The 13,198-nt window shown below is 42.5% G+C and overlaps 1 protein-coding gene across 6 annotated transcripts in view; it reads right to left on the bottom strand.

Moving 5' to 3' along the window:
- Positions 1-2,434: 2,434 nt before the first annotated feature.
- LOC137421245 (retinoblastoma-like protein 1) overlaps positions 2,435-13,198 on the bottom strand; it is a 165,440-nt gene continuing 154,676 nt past the window's right edge. For 3 of the 6 annotated variants that reach the window (XM_068107111.2, XM_068107114.2, XM_068107113.2), the window contains 3 exons: positions 12,105-12,364; positions 7,678-7,845; positions 2,435-3,161 (listed from right to left, as the gene is read on the bottom strand). In XM_068107111.2, the coding sequence (XP_067963212.2) occupies positions 2,940-3,161; positions 7,678-7,845; positions 12,105-12,364 (650 nt within the window). In that variant the 3' untranslated portion in view covers positions 2,435-2,939. Of the gene's footprint in view, positions 3,162-7,677; positions 7,846-8,059; positions 8,146-12,104; positions 12,365-13,198 lie in introns of those variants that run through there. The other 3 variants (XM_068107112.2, XM_078771668.1, XM_068107116.2) reach the window with 2 other exon arrangements.

Here is a 13,198-nt window from a genome sequence, read left to right as displayed (position 1 = left end):
GCCACATAGGAGCTCTATGGTCATGTCTAGCTTATCGAACTTGTTACCATTGGATTCGGGGCCCTTGAAAATGTATGTTTAGCCGTTAGAATCAAAGCTCTATGTTATTTAGAAGCTGAGATATTGAGAAAAATTAGTTCTACGGCGGCAATTTTGAAAATCCAAGATGGCCGCCATACAGGAGTCTGTGCAAATAGCAACATTGGTTTTCTGACTGACTATACAATATAGTTTCCAAAAATATATAGTTTTCCAAATCCCCCAAAAAATCCAACGAAACTTTAAATCTGGACATACTGAACCTGACTATATCACCGATTCGTGAACCATACACCGCTTATCACCGATTCGTGAACCATACACCGGTTATCACCGATTCATGAACCATACACCGCTTATCACCGATTCGTGAACCATACACCGCTTATCACCGATTCGTGAACCATACACCGCTTATCACCGATTCGTGAACCACACATCGCTTATCACCGATTCGTGAACCACACACCGCTTATAACCGATTCGTGAACCACACATCGCTTATCACCGATTCGTGAACCATACACCGCTTATCACCGATTCGTGAACCATACACCGCTTATCACCGATTCATGAACCACACATCGCTTATCACCGATTCATGAACCACACACCGCTTATAACCGATTCATGAACCACACATCGCTTATCACCGATTCATGAACCACACACCGCTTATAACCGATTCATGAACCATACACCGCTTATCACCGATTCATGAACCATACACCGCTTCATGAACCATACACCGCTTATCACCGATGCGTGAATCATACACCGCTTATCACCGATTCGTAAACCATACACCGCTTATCACCAATTCGTGAAACATACACCGCTTATCACTGATTCATGAACTAAACACCGCTTGTCACTGATTCATGAACCACACACCGCTTCAATCCATAACCCTTCCATTCACGACATTGGGATTAAAGTATTATGGTTATATTTACTATATGATTATTATTATTATTATTACAAAAACGCTACTGCTGAAACGATACACTACTGCATGAAGAAACCTGGGCTTAATTTGTCCGAAGCTGAGGCATGAAGCCTAAGGCCTACACGTAGATGAGGCATAACGTCTATACTTTCGATATTTCATGATCATTTTAACAATCGGTTTGTTTGTTTCACACTGAATGAAAAACATAAAGGTCGAGCATGGTGATTGTGAAATATGACAGGTTTGACGATATGTTCGGCCTGAACGGCATATAAATCAAAATGGCGGTGTGTGGAGAGTCAGCCGCCGTACACTGTAAAGACATCAGACGTAATCACATCACCCTGTCAGGTGACCAGATCCTCAGCTCTGATTGTATGTCTGTATGTCCCCTCAAACGTATACCAGACGGACAAACACTGTTCTCGACGGCTTTGCCCGATGGGCTCCGCCATAAAAGAAAACCTCCTTTGCACTCATCGGTAATCAAACTGGCTCTTAGTTTTTCTTGAAATGGGTATGGAGGACTCAAATATTTCCCACTTCTGGCTTTCTAATACCACTTCTTCTGTCTTTCCTTTCACCATAACCAAATATGCCATGGACACTGTAATGCCCATTTTGTTTCTTGCCAGCGAACATATTTATTCAAATCTTCATCGATAATCACTTTTTCTTTTCGGCTTCCCATTTTCAAGCAAATAGAGTTTGTTCTTCAAAATCATCTTTGTTCATCTTTGCCTCAATTTGATGGGGGCACGTACAATATTCCAAAAATATTTTCCCATCATTCTGCAACAAAATAGTTTTATCTCCATCACCGGTTCACAAATATTTCTGCGATGAGAACACCAATGACACTTGCTGATCTCAAAACCACAAAATATTCACATTTTTCTTCATAATCACTAAAACCGCACATATGCATTAAATGTGGATCAGCAATTGGGGAGCAAATATGTTTCACTGCCGAGCTTATATTCATCGCACGGAGAGGTCTATTCAGCGGCATTTCCAAAATGGCTTCATCTCATTCTCCCGAGTGCAGCATCACTTTTGCATAAAAACAAAACAACCACCTTTGGAGGCCATTTTCCCCCGCAGAGTGGGGGTTGGCCTTTTTTGGGTACCGTGGTCCCCTTTTTGAAGCAATGTTTTACAGCCGGATGCTCTTCCTGCCGCCAACCCTGTTTGTCGCCTCTTGCGACACACAGGGAATTACCAGTGAACTGGTACTCAATTTGCCGACCTAAGAAGGATGACAGGCTGAGTCAACACCCCTGGCGTTAATTCAGCGATCGACCGGGATTCGAGCCCAGGATCCTAGGATCCCAAGCCGGCACCCTAACCGCTAAGCCAACACCAGGCTTAAATAATTAAAGCATGTAAAATAATTTTTTTTTTTATTGTGTGTGCATGCTGTGAGTGATTGAGTGTTCCAAATCGACTCGAGCCAATTTTAATGAAGAGTAAAGTAATATAGTGAATGGACACAAGTCTTCATTTCCATAGGCTGTACAGTAAAAGCATGTTTCCAAAAGAAAAAGGGCTGATTCAAATTTGGTGCGGTCCACATATTAAAAACAAATGTGAGTATTCCTATTATCAGGAGTCCACATTTACTGGTTTATTTATTGGTAAACTTTTCGATGAAAAGAGCACGATTTATAAGAGAATACACAATTTGGTGACATCTTTCTCTTCCCCCTCCTCCCTCCTCCTTTCCCCACCCTTCATAGACTGTTGAAGTAACATTTAATGCATGTGTAAGCAAAATAATTTCATAAGACAAAGCAAAAGGACCAGAGCACAAATAACAAAATTCACAATTTTTAAAGAGATAGAGCATGATACATTTTTTTGAGACAATTGTAGCATCAGTTTTATGTACAAAAATAATCAGTGCTTGATTATCGAATAAAACGCATTGTGTGACACTTGTTGGCCATCAAGTGTTCTTTGGGGGATTGGAGCAGAAACTCGTGGTGGTCGGAATCTCAGTAATGCCTCGCTCCTTTGCGACAACTTGCAGGCGTCGTATCAACAAACTGTCATTGAGACGCGCATGCTTGGCCGGTGAGTTGCAAACCTCATCCAGTGGCAAGCAGCGTTTCAACCCTGCACTCTGCTGCGACTGCTGGATCATCATATTTATCTCTCTCAGCCTCTGCTGAGAAGATAAACAAAATGGAAATGGAGGATAAAGGAAGAAGAAAAAAGAAAAGAAAAAATGAATATCAGGTATTCCACAACAATTAATAATTTACAGGAATGACACTTGGGATCTTATTTCCCAAAATAATCTTTGTAGGATGAAAGTAATTTATACTATAACAAGAACGGCAATCTTTGACATCACGACGTCGACCGATATGCCTCCGCCCACATTATTACATCATTATAATACTTGTATCAAGTTTGACTTAAATCCATTCAGCTGTGCCCAAGTTAGCCATTTTTACCTGACATGACCTCTAACCTTTGACTTATTGACCCCACAATTTAATCAGTTCATGTTTACATCATTATACATACCTGTACTAAGTTTGAATTGGATCACTTCAGCCGTTCTCAAGGTATAGACCTATTTCAGACTTTGACCTTTGACCCCAAAATCTAATCACTTAATCTTTACAACATTATACAGACCTGCTCCAAGTTTGAATGAGATCACTTCAGCCATTCTCAAGTTATAGACCTATTACAGATTTGGCTTTTGACCCCAAAATCGAATCATTTAATCTTTACATCATTATACATACTGTACCTGTACCAAGTTTGAATTAGATCACTTCAGCCGTTCTCAAGTTATATACCTATTAAAGACTTTGACCTTTGACCTCTTGACCCCAAAATCGAAACAATTCATCTTTACATCATTCTACATAAGTGTACCAAATTTGGTCAGAATCCCATCACTGGTTCACAAGTTATCACGGTGACAGTATTTTTTTTACCTGACATGACCTCTGACCTTTGACCTCGTGAACCCAAGATCTAATCAGTTAATCCTTACCTCATTAGGCATATCTGCACCAAGTTTGACGAAGATCCCTTTAGCTGTTCTCAAGTTATCACGGTAACGAAAACCTATCACGGACGGACGGACGGACAACCTGAAAACATCATGCCTCCGGGTGACTGTCGGCGGAAGCATAAAAATGAATTTGTACATTTATGAATGCTTCAAAAACTAAAAAAAAAACTGCTGAACCAAACTCAACCAAATTTTGCATGTTGCTGAAGGGGACACGAACTGTGGTTTCTGTCTGGGTAGCGCATATCTGAGTGAGGGGGCTCAGGGGGGGGGGGGTGGTGTTAGCCGGCATTACAAATCATCTTGTATAAAGAAAGTTTCAGCAACATTACGGTGAGGTTGAAATCTGAGTGAAAATAATATGAAATTTTCAGAATGTTTAATTTCACGCATTTTAAACTGAGGTTAAAACCAAAGAATCCAACATGGAACTTCACAGCAAAACGGAAGTGATTTTTGCTCGTGCTATATCCAGATATAAGCAGCAAGGATGGTTGATGACGACGTTAGCCAAATCCATTTCAATAGCAATTCAAAGGTCGGGTTTATGCCGATAATGTGTTATTAATTTAATCAGCACATATAGTTATACAGAGTAATGTAACTAATCATTCTGACTGATGAAAAACTGATACAGGTAGTTTAAACAACTTAACAATATGCATTACGGTGATGATGAAATCTGAGTGAGAATAACTCAAGATCACACGAAAATACTCAACTTGGTGTCTGCCTGACGAATTTTGACTTCTGCCTTCGGTCGTTTTCAACCAAACTTGACAGGGAGACTAAGGGTCACACAATGGAGATTGGTGTGATTTGTCTTCCAACTTCCCCCTCCCCTCCCACCCCAAAGAGGCTTCCGGGTTTACGTGTTGAGGTGTGTATCCGTGTAAAGATAGCCTTATAATGGCGTTTTCCAAGGCCGCTTCTAATAACAAAAGAACAAGAACAAGAGCAATCAGAGATTGCAAACCCTCACCAGGATGTATTTTCAGTGGTTTTTAAGGCTTTTGTGTTAAAACAAATATGGCGGCCGAACCATGTGACCGATGACGTCATCATTATTATTTTTTTCTCCACCAATTTATGCCTACATGACGCTCAGGAAATTTCATCTTGATCGGATGAAGTTTTGTACTTGTCGAATTATGACGTCAAAATGGAGGCACCTATGACATCATCATTAACATATTTTATTCCACATGGAGAATTCTTCACAATGAGCCGTCTCAATTTTTTCTATGCAGCGCTTTCGGAGACAGAGGTGCAAAGTTTTTCGGTTTTTCCAAGATGGCAGCCGAACCACGTGACCTATGATGTCATAATTAGCATTAAAAAAAATCTACAGGTGGAGTTGCACCTATGGTGAAAATTCCCTGTCGATCGGACCAACGGTTGCAGAGAAAATCATATTTATTCTGTGTGGACAAACAAACAGACAAACGGACAAACGGACTCAAATGCAATACCCTCTCCTCAGGCGAGGGTAATAACACCACCAATGATAATAACATAATATTAATGTTATTACAAAACAATATTAATACAAATAATATCCCCTCTCCCAAAGGGGGTTTTCCTCCTTGAACAAAGCCGTGTTAATGTGTATAAATAGCTTGTAGTGCCGTTTTCGTGGGAGCAACGGTCCCTACCAGAAGTAATATTATAAAACACAAGCATGTATGATTACCTTTAGAAAGAGTCACTTCTGCTGTTTAACACTAAACTGAAAGGAAGGAAACTTGGGGCGTTTTCAGTTACCAAGCAGCTAGCTAGTGCTTGCCAAGCCAGCCATTCCATATTTTTTAATGGTTTGATTTTGAATGGAGTGCTTGCGTGAGTGCTTAAACTACTTGGCAAGTACTCTAAAGTAAACTTGGTAAATGAACACACCCCTGAGCTTCACAGTGAAGCGGAAATTTTTTTTTTCCTACCGCCATATACAAGCAGCAAGGTTGGTTGATGAATGGGTCACAGAACGTTCTAGAGATACGCACACTCGCCTCTGAGCTGTCTCACATTGGTTTGAATGTGGACCCCAGCTATAAACTATCATCTTGGTGTTTCACCTGCAGGGCGAGGTATCAACGCGTGCGCTCTATCAGTTTTAAATGCTGAGCATCAAACAAGGAATCAGCATGTACCATTTCAAGTCTTTGGTTTGACTCAGCCGTGGTTCACGTCACCCTCCCAGATTCAGAGCAGACTTTCTAACCATTACTCCACCGAAAGATTGGAACATTAATGTACGGATTTTTTTTTTAAAGGAACATTTTCATTTGGCAAGGCCTGCCCCAAGGATTGTCTCATCCAGCTGGTGCAGTGCAAAGGCTGTGGAAATCAGTTGTCAAAGACATTGCTGAGGTGGTCTGCATACCAAAGAACGGTAACCTATGAATGGTGAAATGGGGCTGACAGGATGGCCGAGAGGTACGCACACTCGCCTCTACGCTGTCTATCCCGGGTTCGAATCTCGACCTACCTATAAATTGTCATCCTGGTGTTTTACGGATATGTGCCGTCCCTCAGAAGGATGATGAATTGGGAGTCCTATCTATCGGCGTTAGTTGGTTGATGTTAAAGATCCCACGGTGCCCTTTGTGAAGATAGGCAAGCTATTGCTGGCACCCTGGCTAAATGACAAATTCCTGCCCTAAACTTAGTCAAACGTCAGGCCTGGCAAGATGGTTCGTGTGAGACATGAGCCAAACTTCCCTCACTCAAACCTGCAAGAACATGGGAATAATTGCGGCCGGGAAGACGTTGGCTGATGAAGGTGATGTTCACCAACTTCCAAGCAGATGGAAGATGGCCTTGGGCAAATGATAAGGTGAAAATCCATCAGAGAAGAGACAGGTAAAAATGCCTCGTCTTAAATATTTCCGTGTTTGTTTGTGCATTTGTACGTTATTTTTTCATGGCCGAACTGTAGCAACAAGAGGTCCCAGATTTTGGGTGTAGGTACTTCAGAATCTGGGCAAGACTTTAAGATACCACACACATGTTGACCTTGACAACTGTTTTGAGGCCACAAAAGGATGCTATGAAGTGTATATTGGGAGGTGGAGTCAGGCAGTGCTGCCGCCGGCCTGCAGGCAAAAGGTAAGCACCATGAGCCCAGTAACTCCACAGATTTTCTATATCCAACATGTCCAGAAACCACCGCAGGGAAAAGCTCACCCAGCTGAATGTCACATACCCCCATCACAAATGAAAAATATTTTTTTATCCCCAAAAAATTATTTACAGGTGCACCACGATTTTCATTTGGTTAAATATAAATAATTGCAATGCAAAGGACAACTGCAAAGTTGTGATTGGCAAATTGCATGAAACTTATAAGTAGCGTGACTCGGCACGCTCTGCACACCTCACCACACGTCATTTCAGAGGGATAGGCATCTTTGACCATTTTGGGGTCCTTTGGGTCTTCATGGTGTTTTGGGTCTTCGGGGTGTTTTGCGTCTTCGGGGTGTTTTGCGTCTTCGGGGCTCGAACCCACGGACCTCATCACTTAAGCGGTGACATACGCCTCATATAAATATGTACAAATAAATAAATAAGGATTCACTGTAAAGCTTGCTAAAACACAAAAGAAAATGCGAGAAAAAGTAATTAGCAAATAATATTAACGTTTCAGACTTACTCGAGATGGACTCTGATTGAAGCGATATGAAATTGACTTGTGAGGTGGCTCAAGCGACACACTCCTCTTGTGTGGAGATACGTAAACAGGTAAATTTTGTGAGATGCGGCGCTGTGAGCTGGGCTGAAGTTTCATTGATGGAAAGGGTGAGAGTGGTAGTACCTCAGCCTGAGAATGAAAATGGTGGCGGAGAGGAGTTGTAGGAGATGAATGGGGATGGGTAGGAGGGAGAGAGAGGAAAGCATCAAGTTTGAGACAAGATATGCTCTTCATCCTGCATGTTCTTTCACTGTGGATATCATAAAATACTGAAATCTTAGAAATTGAATTAATAACCAATAACAATTGACCATTAATCATGTAAACTTTTTTTTAAACACACCTCATTGGTCAATTCATTCATTCATTCGATTACAGCATCTGTATGATGATTTGCATGATGCAGCAACACCTCTGATGCAGCGACCCCTGCAGGTTAGAGGGGGAATTTCAAAATTGGCCAAGGTTGAAATACAATGGCACACTCGCCTGACAGACGCTGTAGGATAGATAATGTCCACTAGCTATTGCTGGTAGACAGAAGCCCAGCTTAATGTCCATCCGAGGGATAGTGCTCTTACAATCAATCACACATACACACTTCCGCTGCCGTCCCAAAATGAAAACACCACTTAGATCCTACACTATTCCTATCACTCACAATACACCACACACCCACACATTCCTTCATGAAGCTATCTCACATTCCACACCACCTCCCCCATCAAAAGCAATTAATTGATTTATTAAACTATCCATGAACATTGTTTGAACATCATGTCGATCATCAATCAGAGGGATGCCGATTCGTTAATTGATTTATAAAAATACGATAGTCTGACTTGTTTTAAGAATGGGAGCATGACATTCCTGGGGGTTCACGTTGCTGGAAAATGCTGCGAATGTTGGCACCACGAATGTGTTCCAATGGAAAAAGGGGGATAGGTTCCCGGGAGTTCATGATTCATTAGGGAAAAATCAAAAATCCTGTGAATATCGAAGCATACCGCAAATACTCCTGTGAAAAACCGCAAATGTCAAATGGCGTGGTGCTGTTTTATGCGTGACGCGTGGAAGATGCTTTTTGAACTGTTATGTGCACAGCTGGTGGGAAATGGTTTAAGCATGGCAGGAAGTGGTTTATGCATGCGCAGGAAGTGGTTTATGCATGGCAGGAAGTGGTTTATGCATGGCAGGAAGTGGTTTATGCATGGCAGGAAGTGGTTTATGCGTGGCAGGAAGTGGTTTATGCATGGGCAGGAAGTGGTTTATGCATGGCAGGAAGTGGTTTATGCATGGCAGGAAGTGGTTCATGCATGGCAGGAAGTGGTTCATGCATGGCAGGAAGTGGTTTATGCATGGCAGGAAGTGGTTTATGCATGGCAGGAAGTGGTTTATGCATGGCAGGAAGTGGTTTATGCATGGCAGGAAGTGGTTTATGCATGGCAGGAAGTGGTTTATGCATGGCAGGAAGTGGTTTATGCATGGCAGGAAGTGGTTTATGCATGGCAGGAAGTGGTTTATGCATGGGCAGGAAGTGGTTTATGTGTGGGCAGGAAGTGGTTTATGCATGGCAGGAAGTGGTTTATGCATGGGCAGGAAGTGGTTTATGCATGGCAGGAAGTGGTTTATGCGTGGGCAGGAAGTGGTTTATGCATGGGCAGGAAGTGGTTTATGCGTGGGCAGGAAGTGGTTTATGCGTGGCAGGAAGTGGTTTATGCATGGGCAGGAAGTGGTTTATGCATGGCAGGAAATGGATTATGCGTGGCAAGAAGTGGTTTATGCGTGGCAGGAAGTGGTTTATGCATGGGCAGGAAGTGGTTTTATATGTGACGTGTGGAAGATGCTTTTAGAAATGTCATGTGTGCGGCGGCTGTTGGGAAAGGTTTTTTCATTTGGGAAAATGTTAAAAATTTTACGAACATGAATGCACACGATTACAGTTTTCATTAAATGTTTACAAATAAAATTCCAAAATGTTAGCTTACTCTTTTGCTGTGAGTGTCATGTTACTTTATCGAAAACGAATCGTTTGTGCTTCAAACTTGTGTGTTCGCCAAAGCGCATCTTGATCCCGGAAATAGTCGCCATTTTAACTGCTCAGAGTTTAAGCTTGAAAGCAGATACAGTATTCTGTATAATCTTACGAGGATAGATGTTGAGTTTAAATTGTATAATTTTTAACGTGCTGATATCACAGACTTGTGTGACATTTACATTTTATTTTAGATTTTAAAAAAAAGTTCATTTTTACTTACGGTACACATTCCATGAACCAGCCTCGCTGATTGACGCAATATTTACACCATAAGTCCATGGGTGGGCAGGATTGTTTTCTTTATGCCCATGAAAAACTGAATACGTGGGCCACTGGGACGAAAATGTAGAAGAAGGTCGCAATTTATCAACTGCGAATACGTGGGACCCGCGAATACGTGGGACAGTGAATGTCGGGGTCTGACTGTATATGTTAAAAATAGTAACAAACGCAGGGCATCGTACGATGGTGTTAATTGGCCCATTGCTTGTACTCTTGCCAATGAAGAGTGTGCAAGTCTTCCAGAATGATTGTGATTTGCAAATGGAAGGAGGCAGGAACACTTCCAGCACAATTCATACATTCATGGAACAAGAAATTGTTACTCAACATTGAAGACCTCTGCTATTGAGACTGCCCTTCAGGGCATTGAAGCGAGTCAAGCTGAAGACAAGTGAATACATCATTTAGGAAGAGCTGTTGGGATACTAGATGACAATAGCAGCTCTGCAAAAAACAAAGTGGTTTGGAAAAGTGATTCACCAATTAGGCCATTGTAAAGTGCAAAGACACTCAACTTGTCAACTTACATTTGAGGCGGCACAACGGAGACGGAGTGAGTTGCCATAGTTCACTGGCCCAACTAGTGTCACAAAGAATGTTGAGGGAGAGCAATGAAGAAATGGGGCTTAAGCCTGCTGATAAGAGCTATATACTCAAAAGAGATATGAGCTCAGCACACTCACTTGTGCTAGCTATCCTGCTAAGCACCAACATAAAGGTAGCTAGCAGTGCAAAGCTCTTTGACAATCTTGGATAAAATACCATAAAATGAGGCAGATGTGACTTCAATAGTCAATACCTGTGTTGGATCTAGAAAGGATGAGGATGATCAATGGGAGCTTATATTTCTGGCACACACAGATGGGAGCAGTCAACGATGCTGGGAAGTAATCACTGAACTTATTTTCTTTGAAAGAAATGACCGTTTACAAATAAGATATTTTTACGTGGAAAGAGGAGGGAGGGGGTTGAGGGAGTAGGGGAAGGGGGTATGGAAGAAAGGGGGATGTTAAGTGCACAAGGAAGAAGAAGATGGGGGAGGGGGGAGGGGCGGCGAGTCCATATATAGATTGTGGCAAGAATAGCATGGAAAGTGTGGCTGTATAGGTTAGAGTCCTTCTAGTATCAGGGAAATTGTCAGAGTAAGTCATCTTGTAAAACGTGCACCGAGGAGGCAGTGGGTGTTGTTAACCTTAAGATGGTATAGCATAAGTTTGCTGTGTTAAACCTCCTGTCAGGCGAGGTCGGGTGAGGACTTGCGCACAAAGGCACCCTGGAAAGTGCATTGCGCTTTTGGAGGGAACAGCAAGGACAGTTTGGCCAGCGCACTGCAGGCCATGGTGGCGAGGTCGGCTACAGAGCCTTTGAGAAGGGGACGGAAAACCTCTTATTGTGGTCACCCTGCAGAAGCGGATGGCCTGCAAAATGGTGACGCACTCAAGCTGTGGGCAACCAATGACGGGACCCGATACCGGCACCACCCACAAAGGAGGTTCCAGGATTTACCAGGGACGTGACCCCGCCGAGCATGTCAGTTGGAGCCACAGTGGGTTATTTATCTCCTTATACACAAGTTTTCATGCCCCCTTATCCATACTTGTCTGTTGACCTCAACTCCTTTATTCCTCGCTTCTCCCATCTATATGTAACTACTTTCTAGAGGCAGTTCTTTCCCACTCTTCCTTTCAGGGCTTCAAAAGCAGGCAGTGCACCACCACCTCATGTCATCCCCCATCCTGACCCATAATTTATTAATACCCCCTCTCCTATGTCCCCCACCCCCAATTAACTCTTCCAAACACAACCCTCTTACTTTTTGGTTTCACTATTTCACCCATTCTCTCTCTGCTAGCTGTTGCCCCTCTACTCCACTACCAATTCAACCTTGCTCTTCCATGAGACTCGGTCTTGTAAAGAAAAACAAAATTATCTATTGACGGTGCTAAAAAGGATAGTTTTAGGAATATGAATTTACGGACCCTATTGGAAGAGTGGCAGTCATACAAAAACCAAGAAAAGTACAAAATGGGTACATGAAAAGGAGCAGAGTGCACAAACATCCTCTCACCGTAATGTCTCGCCGGGTGATGCTAAACTGCAGAGCGAAGGTGCGAATTCGATCAACAAAGATTTGGTTGTAAAACTGGATCAAGTCTCCCCTCTGTTCCTGAAGCTCTTCATTTGAAGTCTCCCGATTCGCTTTTGTCGTTTGATCCTCTTTTTCCTTCTCCCCATGAACCACTTCATCCATAGTCTCCCTTTTCACTTCGTCCTGAAGTCTCATTGAATCTGCAGGGCTGGTTTGCTGCTTCGGCAATTTGCTCATGTCTGAAATAAAAGAGTGCCAAAAGAGATCACTCTTCGTCATGTTATGGTTCTTACAAAAAAACAGCACTGTACCGTACTTATGTCAACCATCGTACGTACGCTAAACATGTAAACCAATGAAATGACTTTACAAACAATATTTGAAGCAAAGCATTGCAGAAACAGTAAGCTGCCACTTCAATACATTAGCTGCTTGAGTGAGGCGAGTTACAGAAACAGAATTGAGAGGGTCGGTGGTCTCTGTCTCCGACCACGTCATTTCTGGCACCCATTGCTCTTTCCATGCTTTGTCCCCACCCCTCTACTCCAACCTCCAAGTTTCTGCAGAGTGCACACAGTCCACCATCAGCCACCTTCTGGTGAAATTACCTAGATCCAGAAATACTGGTCACCTGCATTCATCCTCAAAAGGTTGCTCTCAAAATACCTTGGATCTCTTCTGCCCAATCACCCACCTACAGAATGAACTTCCATATTCTCTTCAATCTCATTCTCACATGGCTGTCTTGAAAACCCTCCAGCTGTTCACCACGATCTCAGATCATCCCATCCAAAACCACGATCTTTTCTAGCCTCAGTTAACCATCCTCCCTCCTCCCTCCTACTTTTTTCCAAATTTCCAGTTTTACATTCCTGAGGGTTTGCTGCTGCTGTATTTGTCCATCCTGTCCACCCTGTATGTCGTCGCTTACCCCTCATTCTTTATTTGTCCAAGTCTCCCTCTATTTTGTCCCCCAACCTCACTGTTGATGTGTTTTCTTCTCTTTCTACTGTTCGTTATATTCTGTTATACGTCCTGATGCATTATATGTTCTAGCTCTTCAAGGAGCTTAG

This window comes from Myxine glutinosa, chromosome 2 (genome assembly GCF_964187855.1).
Source record: "Myxine glutinosa chromosome 2, kmMyxGlut1.1, whole genome shotgun sequence".
Lineage (NCBI taxonomy): Eukaryota > Metazoa > Chordata > Myxini > Myxiniformes > Myxinidae > Myxine > Myxine glutinosa.
This window is presented reverse-complemented; position numbering and strand designations above follow the sequence as displayed.